The sequence below is a fragment of the Ostrinia furnacalis genome, unplaced genomic scaffold, assembly GCF_004193835.3.
Source record: "Ostrinia furnacalis isolate ACB-3 unplaced genomic scaffold, ASM419383v2 OfSCF7613, whole genome shotgun sequence".
NCBI classification, from domain to species: Eukaryota; Metazoa; Arthropoda; class Insecta; order Lepidoptera; family Crambidae; genus Ostrinia; species Ostrinia furnacalis.
This window is the reverse complement of record NW_021137852.1, coordinates 283867-299047: the sequence shown is the minus strand read 5'-3', so window position 1 is coordinate 299047 and position 15181 is coordinate 283867. Positions and strand designations below refer to the sequence as shown.

At 40.9% G+C, this 15181-nt stretch overlaps 1 protein-coding gene across 1 annotated transcript; it reads left to right on the top strand.

The window, feature by feature from the left end:
* The first annotated feature begins 3728 nt into the window (after positions 1–3728).
* On the top strand, positions 3729–12851 carry LOC114365694 (uncharacterized). Its single transcript, XM_028322328.1, has 5 exons — positions 3729–3922; positions 7320–7485; positions 9865–9973; positions 11115–11256; positions 12711–12851. The coding sequence occupies exons 1-5, from the start codon at positions 3902–3904 to the stop codon at positions 12849–12851; spliced, it is 579 nt and encodes a 192-aa protein (XP_028178129.1). The 5' UTR covers positions 3729–3901.
* The last annotated feature ends 2330 nt before the right edge of the window (positions 12852–15181 follow it).

Genomic DNA, 15181 nt, shown 5'->3' with positions numbered 1-15181 from the left:
TGCTTGTGTACACAGTATGTGTACACAAAACAAGCGACGTGTGATCTTTTTTGTACCTACCGCTTACTTATTCGTAATTAATGAAGTCATCATCAACATCATCTGTAATGATTTCAGCCATAGGACGTCCACTGCTGAACATACGCTTCCCCCAATGTTTTCCATGTTGATCGAAGGGTAGCGGTCTACGTCCAGCGCCTTCCTGCTACCTTTATGATGCCGTCGGTCCACCTTGTGGACCTTGTGGGATTAATGAATTATTTTACTAGAATCATGGTCGAGTAACTAGCCTAATGCAGTCTATTACCTCTATAAATACTCCGAAATTGCTTGAATCGAAATGTTACATCGATATAAACTGATAGAATGCGTGCCCCCAGCCCTGTAGACCAGGCCTCTACAATCCCCTCACGTACTTGCCACCTGTTACCAAATAAATAACGTCAATATATCAATGGCATACAGGTCCGTATCTATTGTAGGCTCAGTAGCCGTGGGGCAGCGAAAGAAAAACATTTTAAGTCAGATTTACATTAGATAACTTCTAAGAAGTATTTTTTCATTAAGTAGTTAATAAGTCAAGTGCTTTATTGGGCTTAATAAGGATATCTATAACAAACTTTTATCTTCAGTAATAGGCTAGTTGCCTAAAAAAATTTTTTTAGTCCGTAATGTTTAATATCAAAAAATATTGGACACATATATTTTTATTTGTCAATCTAACAAATAATTACATAGTTATGGTGCGTTGAAGTTGCGCACGACGTCACAACGTGCGGCATTTTTAAGCAAGCGTTGACGTCACGGGCCTCTTCTTATGAACTTTGGGGCGCTTTATCTCTTTAAATTTTCATTAGTTTGAAAAAGTGAAAAATACGTGTAGAGTATTTTTTGATAAGTTAACTGACGGACTAATTAAAACTCTTGCTTTTTGACCCAGGCAACATCCCCATTGACTTAAATAGGTACCTATGTACTTAATTGATCCCGCCATGATCTATTTATTTCTAATGCCATTGGTATTAGTTTTTGGTATTGTACAGGAATTAGATTCGTTAGTCAACTTTACAATGAATAATAAATACAGCTGCTTTTATGTATAATCTTATAATTATGTTATGTAATTTACATATTTCGTTTGCCTCAATGTTTTGACCCCCGTTAAGCCGTTTATTATGAGTTACAAAACTGACATCATACACGGCCAAAGTTTAAAAGTTATAAATCAAAACTCCCTTTGTATGTGCGTATGATGTAACTAAATTAAGGCTTACTCGTGGTTAGACTATACATACTCGTAATTGTAAATAGGAAAAATCCACTTTTAGCATAAATATTTCACGATAATCACAATTTATTTCAATAAGTTTCTGTTCAGTATTAGACTTTCACTATTTTGAAATAATGCGAACGTCCTTTTACCGTGTCTATATTTTCATACGAGAACATGGACCAATCACCATAGGTATGTCGCAGGCAAATTGTATGATTCCGCATTTTACAAACGCCGTCGTCAATTTACAAACGCTCGCTGTTCTATGAAATGCCGAAGGCAAATTGGCAACTCGTTCAATTGATAAAATTTCGACTATGATTGTTGCAATAGGGTGACCATCATAAAACACACGTTGGACAAATCAGACATAATTTCAGAAAACAGGTAGGTATCTATTCAAGTAAGACAAACCTAAAATACTTGCTACTCCTAAAGTAATTAAAATATTTTCGTAACAAAAACAACACTAGACTAATTTAAACTATTGACGTACCTATAGGTAGGTACATAAAAATATGACATTGAATAAGTTTCGATAGTCAGTCCTTTAGATAAGTCTTATATTTTAATTATACCAAGAAGAAGTCTAGAAGACATAACACAATATTTTTATACCAATATATTCCGCAGCAGTCCTCCGAGCACCAGATTCCATTGTCACCTTAGCGTGTTTTACGTGCCGGATAACCTCAAAAACTATTTTATTTTTCCATAGCTTTTTCACTGCTCCTATTTGTGAATCGTAAAATTTTCTTAACTCACTAAGTATAATAAATGTCTTTTTTTGTGAAAAGTCCTTTGAATACGTAGAATTTGCACTGTTTTCTGTATCACAAAACCACTATCCGACGCCATTTTTCTTGTTTTGATTAGCAGCGCCTCGCGTGGTGAGAAAAAGAACTAAATACTTCAATTTGCCGCGGCATTTTGTAAACAGCGATTGAATTGGCTATCAAATGTTTTGGCATATTATAAAGTGCCAAGGCAATTTACATTTTGCCTTCGGCATTTCATAGAACAGCGAGCGTTTGTGAATTGACGACGCCGTTTGTAAAATGCGGAATCATACAATTTGCCTGCGACAGGTATACTTAGTAGGTATGGATTTCACAAATGGAGGCGACCAAAAGTTTAAAAGTTACAGATAAGGTTTTTTGCCAGAATCGCGATAGTTCTTCGTAACTGTTGACTCAAGAGGTGTGATAAATTACGACTGTTAGTCAGGCATGGTGTCTGGTTTGGAAGGGATCGGGTGATGTCGACATTACTGTACCTCTAGTAGGAAAAACTTTCGAGTTCGTTTCGTTGCGTATTCAAAGTGTCATCGAAAAATTTTGTATGAAAAATTAAACAGCGCCCCCTAGGGCGGCTATAATATAGGGGGCGCTGTTTAATTTTTCATACAAAATTTTTCGATGACACTTTGAATACGCAACGAAACGAACTCGAAAGTTTTTCCTACTAGAGGTACTGCACTTTAAAACGCGAATCGTTCTTCAGTTTCAGCAATTTTTATGTTTGCAAAATGTCTTCTAACATAAGTGCTATTTATTTAAAAATACGAGTACCTACTTACTTGATAACACTACTGTAGCACTTATACTAAACTATAGCAATTAATCCAAAGATGAGAAGTATTTCATGATAAATAAGGCTGAGTTGCACCACTTAACTTTAACCGTCACTTTAACGATAACCGGCACTTTTTTATGGAGTTTGATATATTTTTGACGTTTGTTATAGTTAAAGTAAGATGATGCAACCCAGCCTAAGATAACTTGCCAGCCATAAGTTAAGAGCGACTGCTGCTATGATATTTCTTCCATAACATCACTAACTTCCTACACGCTCTCTCGAAACAGTCAAAACCTCAGGTCAAAATGCTTGCATAAACAAAGAAGAGCACCGCTGCGGTTAAGCATTTCAGTCCAAATAGCCATTTTAAGTATTTTTTTCCTGTTGCCCTCTCTGGCCAGCATCGCGCTTCCGTAAAATGAATTGAAGTTTTAATTTTACATTGTATTTTACGTTTTTTGCCGCGCCTGCTCAGTGGCGTGAAGACTTGGAACTAGCGCTTAGGGGATTGTTTAATTGGTTCGGCTTCGAAGTTTGTAGAAAGTTTAATGGATTTTTATAACTAAACTGTCACATAAACTTCATAAATGAACGTGGAAACTTACCTTACCTTACTTATTTACTGCGATCTGTGACCACGCTATTGCGTTTAATTGTTATTGTGCGTAATAAAGTGTAAAATATTGTCCAAATAAATACACATTCGTACCTACTAAAGTATCCTACGATCCTAGTCCTGTCCTAGTCCTACTAATATTTAAACGGCGAACTAAACCTGTGTATATTTTTAACTCTACTTTAATAGTAGTTATATTGCAAATTAATATCCTCACGAGAAAAAGTTCAATAAAAGTGATATATTCCCAATTCGTGTTTTCGCATTGCCGTCACGTGCCTACTCTTGTATCAGCTATTTGTGACTTTGAATTTTATTATCTCTAAGTTATCACGAACGCCTGTATAAGCTGGACCGTTGTTGCAGGTGCGGGGAGCCCGGTAGCGACCGGTGCGAGGCGATGATCGGCCTCATGGGCCGGCCGCGCGCTCACGATGCGACAGCCGTCGACCGACGTAAGTATATATCATAGTTTATCTTATAATCTATGGACTGCTTTAACTGTTATCCATCCACTGTCATCCGCTTTGCGATGAAGGGAAGTCGAACCTTAACTTCGAACTCCTCCTATGTTCTTCCGATTAATTTTGTTGCGTGTCCAATGACAGTTTAACTTTCCCGCGGGATACACTTGACCTACACTGGTTGGGTTTTTATTGGCGGTCAAGCTGTAGAGCCTGGATACACAGGTATTACAGCGGTGGGAACGAGAGTAGGGAAAAGTCCCGTTTAACTGTTTTATCTAATATTCTAGTCAAAAGCAGTGGGATTATTAGTATTGTCCAAAAGCAGTGGGAGGGGCTTCAAATGTGGTGTCGGATGATCGGATCTGAAATGTTATTTTAAGCAAATTATTTTTCTTATAATGTTGTTTCTTCTAATATTTAGCTTAGATTTCCTTTTTATTAATTGATTAAAGTCCTTGAAAGTTTAAAGATTGGATAGCCACTTATTATGAATGATGCTTACAATACATCACTGTCAAAAACTCATGAATAGTGAAAGATAGACTGAAATTGATTGAGCATATCTTTTTCATATAAAGAAAGAATATATAAGAGAATTTATACATATTTAATGAGATCCATCATGAAGATACAATTCACTGTGTTGAAAAATACACGTCATAATATTTTATTCTCCAGACTGTATAAAAGTGCACACGAACAAAAGAAGTGTAGCTGTGATTTTAAGACCAACCAACAAGAATTTATTTCAGTCATAATCGCTGCAATAAATCCTCAATACAATCGTTTATCGTAGCGTTTTAGAAACATATCTTTATTCCCTTCAAGTTAACGACCTGCATATAAGTACATAAACTAGCTGTACCCGCGGCTTCACCCGCGTGAAATTTTAAACTTCATCGCGCGCATCCCTGTTTAAAAAACCGGGATAAAAACTATCCTATGTCCTTTACTGGGACTCAAACTATCTGTTTTCAAACATTAAAATCGGTAAATTAGTATAGGCGTGAAAGCGTGACAGACAGAAGGTGGTATGAACTACATATCATAACTGTGATAATATAACTTTTCGAACCAAACGCGGGTACTATGAGCACTTCACTGATGCAGTGCAGTGACCTGGATCGCGCAAGCTGGAAACTTTCGGTCCGAATATGTTCGATCTAGCGCATAGGTATTCAACGTGTGCCTACTGTGAAATGGTGGAAATGCTACATTTAATTTTATTCTTAGAGAAAGAAGTTCTTTCTATTTAAGACTCTACTTTTGGTTCTTTCAAAGAACCAAAAGTAGAGTCTTGTATATTAATGCAACAAAAAACAATTCAAAATGTTGTTTTTCTATTGTATCATACAATATAACCACTTGTGTTTACAATGTCCGTAATGTACAATGTACAAAATAAATGTAGAGTTCAAAATAACCTAAATGTTATTAAAATTGTCTCAATGATTTGTTACCTACACAGTTCTATGACTTAACTGCTTTGATAAACCTGATATTGATACCATCTTATTATTATAGGTTATTAACATATTCAATCTCCATGCTGGGAATGTGTAGCACATTGAAGTACTAACAATTTGTATATCGTAAATAAATACGAGTAGTATTGCAAACTGGAAACTTTCAGACATTGCAGTTTGTGCATGCAAAACTATTGTTTTGCAACCTTAGTTGCAGTTGTTGTTTTAAATTACTACAGTGAAACATTCATAAAGCGAGCTAGGAGCTTTATATCATGTACTGAGTACCTATTTCCATCTTATTTTTGTTGTAATATGAATTCGAAAATTTTCCAGAGAGTCTAATTTTCAGTTTCTATGATGCCTTAGTAATTTTAAAGTAAAAAACAAAAGCTCAAATTACTTTGATATTTAACTTCGAAATTAATTTCATAAGGACCTTTAAACTCGGGATAGAGCTATTTGCTAAGGACAGTTAAAATTAATGTTCACATTATCTTCAGACATTCACTTAATGGGCTAGTGGTTTGTACAGTCTGGTTTACTTCTTATTTGTATATCTACTTGGCTTCTGCCCACGTCTTAGCTCGTGTTAAATCCATAAAGTATTCTAAATCTGTTATATAATCTAATATTAAGTATACTTTTGGAATGTAATGCTGCATGTTAATATACGTTCGTGTCAATCAGTGCGGTAGTTTTTGCGAGATGAAAACAAATGTTCAGTTCCATTCATTTATTAAACTTTCACGTTAGTATTATTTATGTACTCGTTTATTAATTACTAAAAATACAAATTACTTATTTCGCCCTACATAAAGTCATCAAATATGTATTTGGTGTTATTTCGAATGTTCTTACGCGCTATTACGTAGTCTATTAATGGATTGATTGTTGTGTGATGATAAATTACCACCATGACCTCGAGGCCGTCTCTTTTGATGGTTCACATGGCCAAGACAACAATCCATATAGCTTTCTATTGTATTGTAAAATAATCTACATAGTTTTATCTAAGAAACATATATCTGTTATTTTTCTATTACCGGCTACTTCACATTTTGGGCAGCTGCCAGTTCTCTTAGTGGTTAACATAGTGTGCTTAAAATGTCCTTTATAGAGGCCATTATACAAATTTTGCGGCTTTAATTTTGAAGTACAGCCCAATTTAGGTTTATTAATTTATTAAAAGGCTTTTATAAATATCAATAACAATTTACGTAGTCGTTTGGAAAACTCATTTACGCTTCGCTTTTCAAAGGGGATTTAATTGTTTCGTGTTCTTTGCTCGTGGCGGTAAACAGAGGAAAATAATTTGCATAATGTCTAAACAAAACAATTAATTTCATAAAATACTTTATTTCGAGTTTAATTAGTAAATTATTTTAATTTCCTGGTAAAACATTCATGGCAGTGAACTTATCGGCACTATAACTTATGATAAATGTAGGTACACGACAAGTTTGAAACAAAATCTAAAAGGGTATTGAGTTACTTCTTCTTCTTGTCGTATCGACAAAAAACCTACAGAGTGTCAGCCCAAAACTCAAGAGTAAATCTTCCTGCGTGTAGTTCTTTGGGCTCGCAGGGCACGACGACTGGGGAACAAAACCACACTTGCACTCCAAGTTTGAGCCATCCATGAATCCACTTGAACAGATTGTGTTACTGAAGTGGCTAATAACGCCCAAATGAAAGTCAAAAAGATTTTTGATACCGGTTTCAAAGACACAATTAAGGCTGGCAACTTGCTTTAACTTTGACAAACGTCAAAAATCTGTCAAACACCATACAAAAACACCGTATATCGTTAAAGTTACGGTCGAAGTTAGGTGGTGCAACTCAGCTTAAGTGTGACGTTGTATGACTCTCCTTTTACCAATGTCAACCAAATAACAAATAACAACTCTTGATTCCAGACGGTCGACAAAGCAGTATGCACGGAGGAGAGCGGCGCGGCGCGGCTGGAGGCGGTGCTGGTCGCGCTGGTGGAGCGCAAGGCACGCGCGCTGCACGCGGAGCAGGCGCGGCGGCGCGCGCGCACGCACCCGCTGCTGCTGCTGCTCAGGGACCACCTGCCCGACGGTCAGTACACCTGCCCTCGCTATGACGTCACTAGCTCAGTAGCACTGGAGGCGGTGCTGGTCGCGCTGGTGGAGCGCAAGGCGCGCGCGCTGCACGCGGAGCAGGCGCGGCGGCGCGCGCGCACGCACCCGCTTCTGCTGCTGCTCAGGGACCACCTGCCCGACGGTCAGTAGCCTACCCTCGCTATGACGTCACTAGCTCAGTAACACTGGAGGCGGTGCTGGTCGCGCTGGTGGAGCGCAAGGCGCGCGCGCTGCACGCGGAGCAGGCGCGGCGGCGCGCGCGCACGCACCCGCTGCTGCTGCTGCTCAGGGACCACCTGCCCGACGGTCAGTACCCTGCCCTCTATGACGTCACTAGCTCAGTAATACTGGAGGCGGTGCTGGTCGCGCTGGTGGAGCGCAAGGCGCGCGCGCACGCACCCGCTGCTGCTGCTGCTCAGGGACCACCTGCCCGACGGTCAGTACCCTGCCCTCTATGACGTCACTAGCTCAGTAACACTGGAGGCGGTGCTGGTCGCGCTGGTGGAGCGCAAGGCGCGCGCGCACGCACCCGCTGCTGCTGCTGCTCAGGGACCACCTGCCCGACGGTCAGTACCCTGCCCTCGCTATGACGTCACTCAGTAAGACACTGAAAGCGGTGCTGGTCGCGCTGGTGGAGCGCAAGGCGCGCGCGCACGCACGCGCTGCTGCTGCTGCTCAGGGACCACCTGCCCGACGGTCAGTACCCTGCCCTCGCTATGACGTCACTAGCTCAGTAACACTGGAGGCGGTGCTGGTCGCGCTGGTGGAGCGCAAGGCGCGCGCGCACGCACCCGCTGCTGCTGCTGCTCAGGGACCACCTGCCCGACGGTCAGTACCCTGCCCTCGCTATGACATCACTAGCTCAGTGAGACACGGAGGCGGTGCTGGTCGCACAGGTGGAGCGCAAGGCGCGTGCGCACGCACCCGCTGCTGCTGCTGCTCAGGGACCACCTGCCCGACGGTCAGTACCCTGCCCTCGCTATGACATCACTAGCTCAGTGAGACACGGAGGCGGTGCTGGTCGCACAGGTGGAGCGCAAGGCGCGTGCGCACGCACCCGCTGCTGCTGCTGCTCAGGGACCACCTGCCCGACGGTCAGTACCCTGCCCTCGCTATGACATCACTAGCTCAGTGAGACACGGAGGCGGTGCTGGTCGCACAGGTGGAGCGCAAGGCGCGTGCGCACGCACCCGCTGCTGCTGCTGCTCAGGGACCACCTGCCCGACGGTCAGTACCCTGCCCTCGCTATGACATCACTAGCTCAGTGAGACACGGAGGCGGTGCTGGTCGCACAGGTGGAGCGCAAGGCGCGTGCGCACGCACCCGCTGCTGCTGCTGCTCAGGGACCACCTGCCCGACGGTCAGTACCCTGCCCTCGCTATGACATCACTAGCTCAGTGAGACACGGAGGCGGTGCTGGTCGCACAGGTGGAGCGCAAGGCGCGTGCGCACGCACCCGCTGCTGCTGCTGCTCAGGGACCACCTGCCCGACGGTCAGTACCCTGCCCTCGCTATGACATCACTAGCTCAGTGAGACACGGAGGCGGTGCTGGTCGCACAGGTGGAGCGCAAGGCGCGTGCGCACGCACCCGCTGCTGCTGCTGCTCAGGGACCACCTGCCCGACGGTCAGTACCCTGCCCTCGCTATGACATCACTAGCTCAGTGAGACACGGAGGCGGTGCTGGTCGCACAGGTGGAGCGCAAGGCGCGTGCGCACGCACCCGCTGCTGCTGCTGCTCAGGGACCACCTGCCTAACGGTCAGTACTGTCAGTACTCCTTTCTCCTGCCCTTGCTAAAGAGTAACTAGGCCAACGGGACTATTTGCACCACTCGTTCCCATCGCTGCAACTCCTGTGTCCACAGCTTGACTACCAATAAAAACCCAACCAGTGGACCAGTGGAGTAACAAGGCCAGTAAGATACTGGAGGCGGTGCTGGTGGACGGATCAGGCTAGACTAGGCCCTAGCGACTAGCTAAAGTTGAGACACTGATGACCATGGCTCTATTCTTTCTCTCATAATCACTGAATTGGTATGTAGATAATCTAGTCAGAATTAGAACAAACAAACAAAATTTACTTTACCTACTTTATGTAGGTATTTAATAATAAATACATTGCAGCCAATGCATCAATTCGAGAAGACTTATTATGAATTCATATTGCGATGTGGTTGAATACTTTATTAGTATTATGATGCAAAACCTCAATGACCAAAGCTGATGATGTGTTATTTATACTGGTCAGTTTTTCGTTAACCTTAACGATATTTTGATTATCTTCTCAGTCTGAACTATTCAGATGGACTATATTTTAGATCTTGATTTTACTGATTTATATCGTTTACCGTTTCAGAGGAGGCGTCGATAATTGGCAGCCCGGGCGAGGAGCTGCCCTCCCACTGGTGCGAGCATGAGGTCTCCCGGCACAGGCAGAAGAAGCTTAAGCTGCAAACCCATCATAGGTAATTAGAGTCGCAAAAGTGCTTTTCGCTATGGTGACACTTTAACGACATGGATGCTGAGTCGAAAATTCAGGAGATAATTTGGAAATTCGTAATTCCGCTCACCAGTTGGCTCCAGTGGCGAGTGACAGGACCTTACTTTACAGTGGCGCTACTCTAGTGAGAGCAAATACGATAACCCCATAAGTTCACATTCGAGTCTATAACTTTTGCAAAGGCAGGTAAGGCACAAAATATGTATTTAAATAGCTTGTTTAGATGAATAAAGAACCAACTACGAAACCGCCATGTAGGCATGTAGCACCTAATCGTTTTCGCCATAATATGTACTTACTTTTTTTTAAATTTATTTAACAACTAAAAGACTGACAGTTACATTGGGACAATTACATTTAGATAGCTTTAAAAACCACTAGGGTTTGATGTAAAGCTAACGAGATTGCAGTGGGTACATTCACAATTTCACATACAATTACATAATACTTATAATATACTATATCACCAGCTGATGAGCCGTTAGCTTATCAAATAAATTATTCAGAGATCATTAACATTAGGGCAGGTGCGATTGCGTCTACCACCTACTAACGCCTTGTTCTGACACTTTTTAGATTTTTTACTTATTTTGATATTTGGTTGTGTTCCTCTGTTGATGAAGCACAAAATATCGTGACCTGCATGCCCATGCAACTGCACGCAGGAAGATTTAATGATTGCTACCGTCAAAGCCTCTCTTTTAGCAGAGTTTTGGGCTCACACTGAGTAGGTTTGTTGTCGACACGACAAGAAGAACGGACACTATATTTAGTGCTTGTTCACGTTGACTCGCGGACGCGGTGACGAAATATCAAACATATGTAGTGATTCCAAGTGTTCACGTACGAAACGCACGTGCGGTCTAACTAGCGGGCAAGCTAGCGACTGGCGCGCGCGGAGCGCTCGCGGTTATTTCAACGCGTGAAGATGTTTGTGTTCATGTCAAACTAGCGGCGGCGCGCGCGTTTCACTTGTCGCTAGAAACGATAGTACGTCACACTCGCGCGAACGCCTGGTCGTCAATGTGAACACGAGCTCGCGACGTTTCCCGCGCCCGCGCCCGCGCGTGCCTACGTGAACAAGCACTTAGTCTCGTTTACTCCAGGGAGCTGGGCAGCCCCGAGCAGCTGGAACTGGAGCGGCGGCGAAGGCGGCGCCGGCGCAGCCCGCACGCGCACACGCACAAGCCGCGCAAGCACCGTACGCTGCTCGTCTCTGCAATCGACGAGCAGGCTAAAGTCATCCATGTAAGTTCCATATTTGTGATCTAAGCACAGAATAATGGTTCTGGTACCTGATACCTCGCGCAAATGTCCTTCGCGCTAGTGTCTTTTCGCGCAAATGTCTTTCGCGCTAGTGTCTTTCGCGCAAGTGTCGATGCGCGCAAATGTCTTTCGCGCTAGTGTCTTTTGCGCAAATGTCTTTCGCGCTAGTGTTTTTCGCGCTCATGTCTTTTCGTGCCAACGTCCGTTCGCGCTAGTGTCTTTGCGCTAATGTCTTTCGCGCTAATGTCTTTTGCGCAAGTGTCCCGATACGCAGAATAATAGTAGTAGTCGAGAGGGGACCGTCGTAAGAAACCCTACGTCACTTGATACTAAGATAAGCTCCATGGCACACGTCCAGAAAACTTGTGCTAAGCTTAGAACAACCCGTAGTGACCCGTTTTATTTCCCGGGAAATAGCAATTTTTTTGTACTTTCGGACAAATCGGAGTTTATTAAATTATTGTTCCAAGCTTAGCACAACTTTTCTGAACGTGTGCCATGGAGCTTATTTTAGTATCAAATGACGTAGGGTTTCTTACTGTCCCTTCTCGTACTATAGGTACGTTGTTATTTCCCACCGAACCTCTGTATAAATAGGTAAGTTGGACTTACGCATGATTATTCCGCAAGGAGACACTTCGGCAAAACTTAGGTCATCAGCTGCCCCTCTCAAAAAAGTAACATTCATGGCAGTTTTAATTGCGGGAAGCAACTTTTTTTTTAAACGTATGTAAATATTAGTTCCCTTCGCATGAAATTGAATTCGTCGTTATTAATATTAGATTAGAGTGCTCTGCCCCAGCGTCTCTTTTTATGACTGGAATAGATAGTGGTGTAAAAAACTTTGGTATAAAGAACCGCAGGCCGATCGTAACCGTCATTATGAGTAGGTACCTACCTACCTAGGCTAAATTCAACCATGTTTCATTATCATCATTTCAGACACAGGAAGTCCACTGCTAAACATAGGCCTCCCCCAATGATTTTTACATCGCCCGGTTATTGGTAACCTTTAAATTATCATGATGCTTCTTAATTTTAAGTTTCTCTACGCTCATGTTTGTTAACGAACTTTAACTGTTTTTGTGTATTCGCCTAAACATTTCACATAAAAAAAACTTTGTTAAACATGACGCTTCACTTTGCCGCCAAAAAGTATAAAAATCAACGTAGAACCTCTTTTATATTTTGGTTGTTTAACGCCATCTATCCAAACGTTACGAAAACAAATCGCATGGAACAGAGGAGGTTCTCCTATTTTGTAGATACAGCCCCATCTGTTGTCGAAATAAGTCATTGGACGCTCTCTTTTAGTACATCCAGTGTTTGTAGATGACGTTTTTTACGTGTGGCAAGGTTTTTGGGTTTTTCATTAAGGTGATTTTAAAGTGAAAAGCCTGATTTTAAAGTTAAATATAATTATTTCTTTGTCCCAGGTTCTGGATCCTGATGAGCTGCCACGTCGCGCGCGTTACACCATCATGGTGACCGCGTGCCTGCTGTTGTTCCTTTGCTTGTTGTTAGTCGGCGTCACCCTGAGGATGGCGCCCCTTATTGATGATATGGGTAAGTTTTAGATTAGATTAAAACTATATAAACTGATCAGAGGTGGAATTGTGTAAAGCAATCGTAATCATTTGACAGTTCATAACGTGCGATAAAGTCAGTTAAACAAAGCGTTTGACAGAATAATTGTACGTTATGAACTGTCAAATGATTACGATTGCTTTACACAATTCCACCTCAGGTTCCAGTAAAACGAGATTAGAAATCAGTAATGGTTGCTTGATTAATTAATAAGAGCACAGATTTGAAAAACTGAAAGTAATAATATGGTAGAGACTCTAAATTATATTAATTAATACAATAATTAACTATCGATTGAAATAAATTTACTTAGTTTTTAAACCTCAAATAGCTCGTGACACCCAAAGGAGTCAAAAAGTTCGCAACAATTAGCTGTCATTGTAGCAACGTGTTCAGTATTCATAGATGTAAATTACTCACGCAATGTGCTTATGAGTTGTGCTCCAATTTTTGAACTTCTCTCAACTCAAATGTGTCTTACGGCATCATCAGAGTTACTGGCCTACCTATATCCTCAAATTAAATTCAAACTTTTCTCGCATAGGTATTTTAAAGAGTTTATTAATATTTACATAAACCTTCATGGTCAGGTATGTAAGACTGAAACATAGTACTGTATGCATGTTTCGGTCATAGTAGGTACTGTAAACATTTTTCTTTGTCTACCATTAACCCATTTAGACCGATAATTATTTTTGTAAATAAATATCGTTTTTTCAGCAAAAACTTACAAAGGGAAGCCTAAAAATCATGAAAAAAATATTTAAAAAAATAATCCGTAAATAGGGGGCCGTGGGGAGCCCGTACCATATAGGGTACAGTAGGTCTATAAGTAAGCAAAACATAGTCGTTGTTCGAAGAAGATTTTTATTTATTTTTGTATGATATAAAATTAAAATAAAATCACATGATCACTAGTATCACACTTGGCATATCTTGTAAGACGTTTTCTGTGATACTAACCACATTTGGTTCTTTTTTCCTACCTTCTCCTAAGTTAGTGAGGATAGCTGAAGAAGACCTGGCTTCTTCTGATTTGTTACGTTTAGTGCTATCCATAATCGCATTTAGCAACACGATGATGGAAATTTAGCAAATCCATCGAAGAAAACTCTGAGGGTTATTATTTACATTGACACTATCTTTATCGCCTAAATCTTCGTCAATCTGATCATCATTAGCGGTCATCTGATAAGACAGCAGTAGAAAAATACCAAGACTGCTTTATGTTTGCTGAAATTATCAAATTTTTCATGAGTTGTGGCAATATAGTGAAGCATCAATAGCCTAAAACAAATAAAAATAATAAATATTAATTATATTTTTTCGCATGACTTGCTCATGCATAGACCTACTGTACCTTATACGGTACACCTATTTTAGACTGGAATAAAATCTGAATAATCTGAATAATATTTTTTTTGTAGTCATGATATCTATTGTACCTACTCTATTTTTAAAATAAAATTGATAAATAACATAATTTACCATGAGTAATAAGAAATTATACCTTCTTATATCATTGTAAATATTTTTTTGGTTTTCTGTCGAGGAATTTCATAAATATTTCCGAAACCACTTGTTAAAACATATTTTAAAATATTTTTTTGTAAAATAATCACTTTAAGCTTACCTTCACGATCATTTTTACAAATTAACAACAGTTTGGTACTTCGAAATATTTTCAAAAAGATACCGTACCACATAGGGTACGGTAGGGCTAAATGGGTTAAGTTGGTACTTACTATTAATAAAATAAACACAGAACATTTCCCCACATGTGCCAGTAACATTATTGGGACGACATTTCCTCAAATGCTACAGACATTGATTATATTATTGAGTTGACCAACCAATCTTATGATTCGCGAAAATAGAAGATTGTTTATTTTTTCTCTCATGTATGTATTTGTGTTTGGACTCGACGCGCTTCATGACCGCTGTTCTTCGCATCTGAAAGGTAAGTCAGGTAAGTGTAGAAAAAGCCATTTTAAAAATACACCGACAGTTTCATTTCTTAAAATACTTACAGCATTCAGTAGACACAATGACGATGCGATATACTTACAGGTCTTATTGTAAGTTATCATCCTAATTTATCAAAATAGTAATAAAATTAAGTCCTTGATTCGTGTAGGTAGGGCCTACATGCCTCTACCTACGTACACTGTAGGTGAATCGGTATTTCAGAGTTTCCATGAAAAAACGGCATGTCTTTGTAGTGTAATATTTAAGTTTAGATATCTAATTTAATTTTAAAGGAATCTATTGGTCGAGCACGTTAGTCTTAACTATGTTACAGTGATAAGTAAGGGAGTTT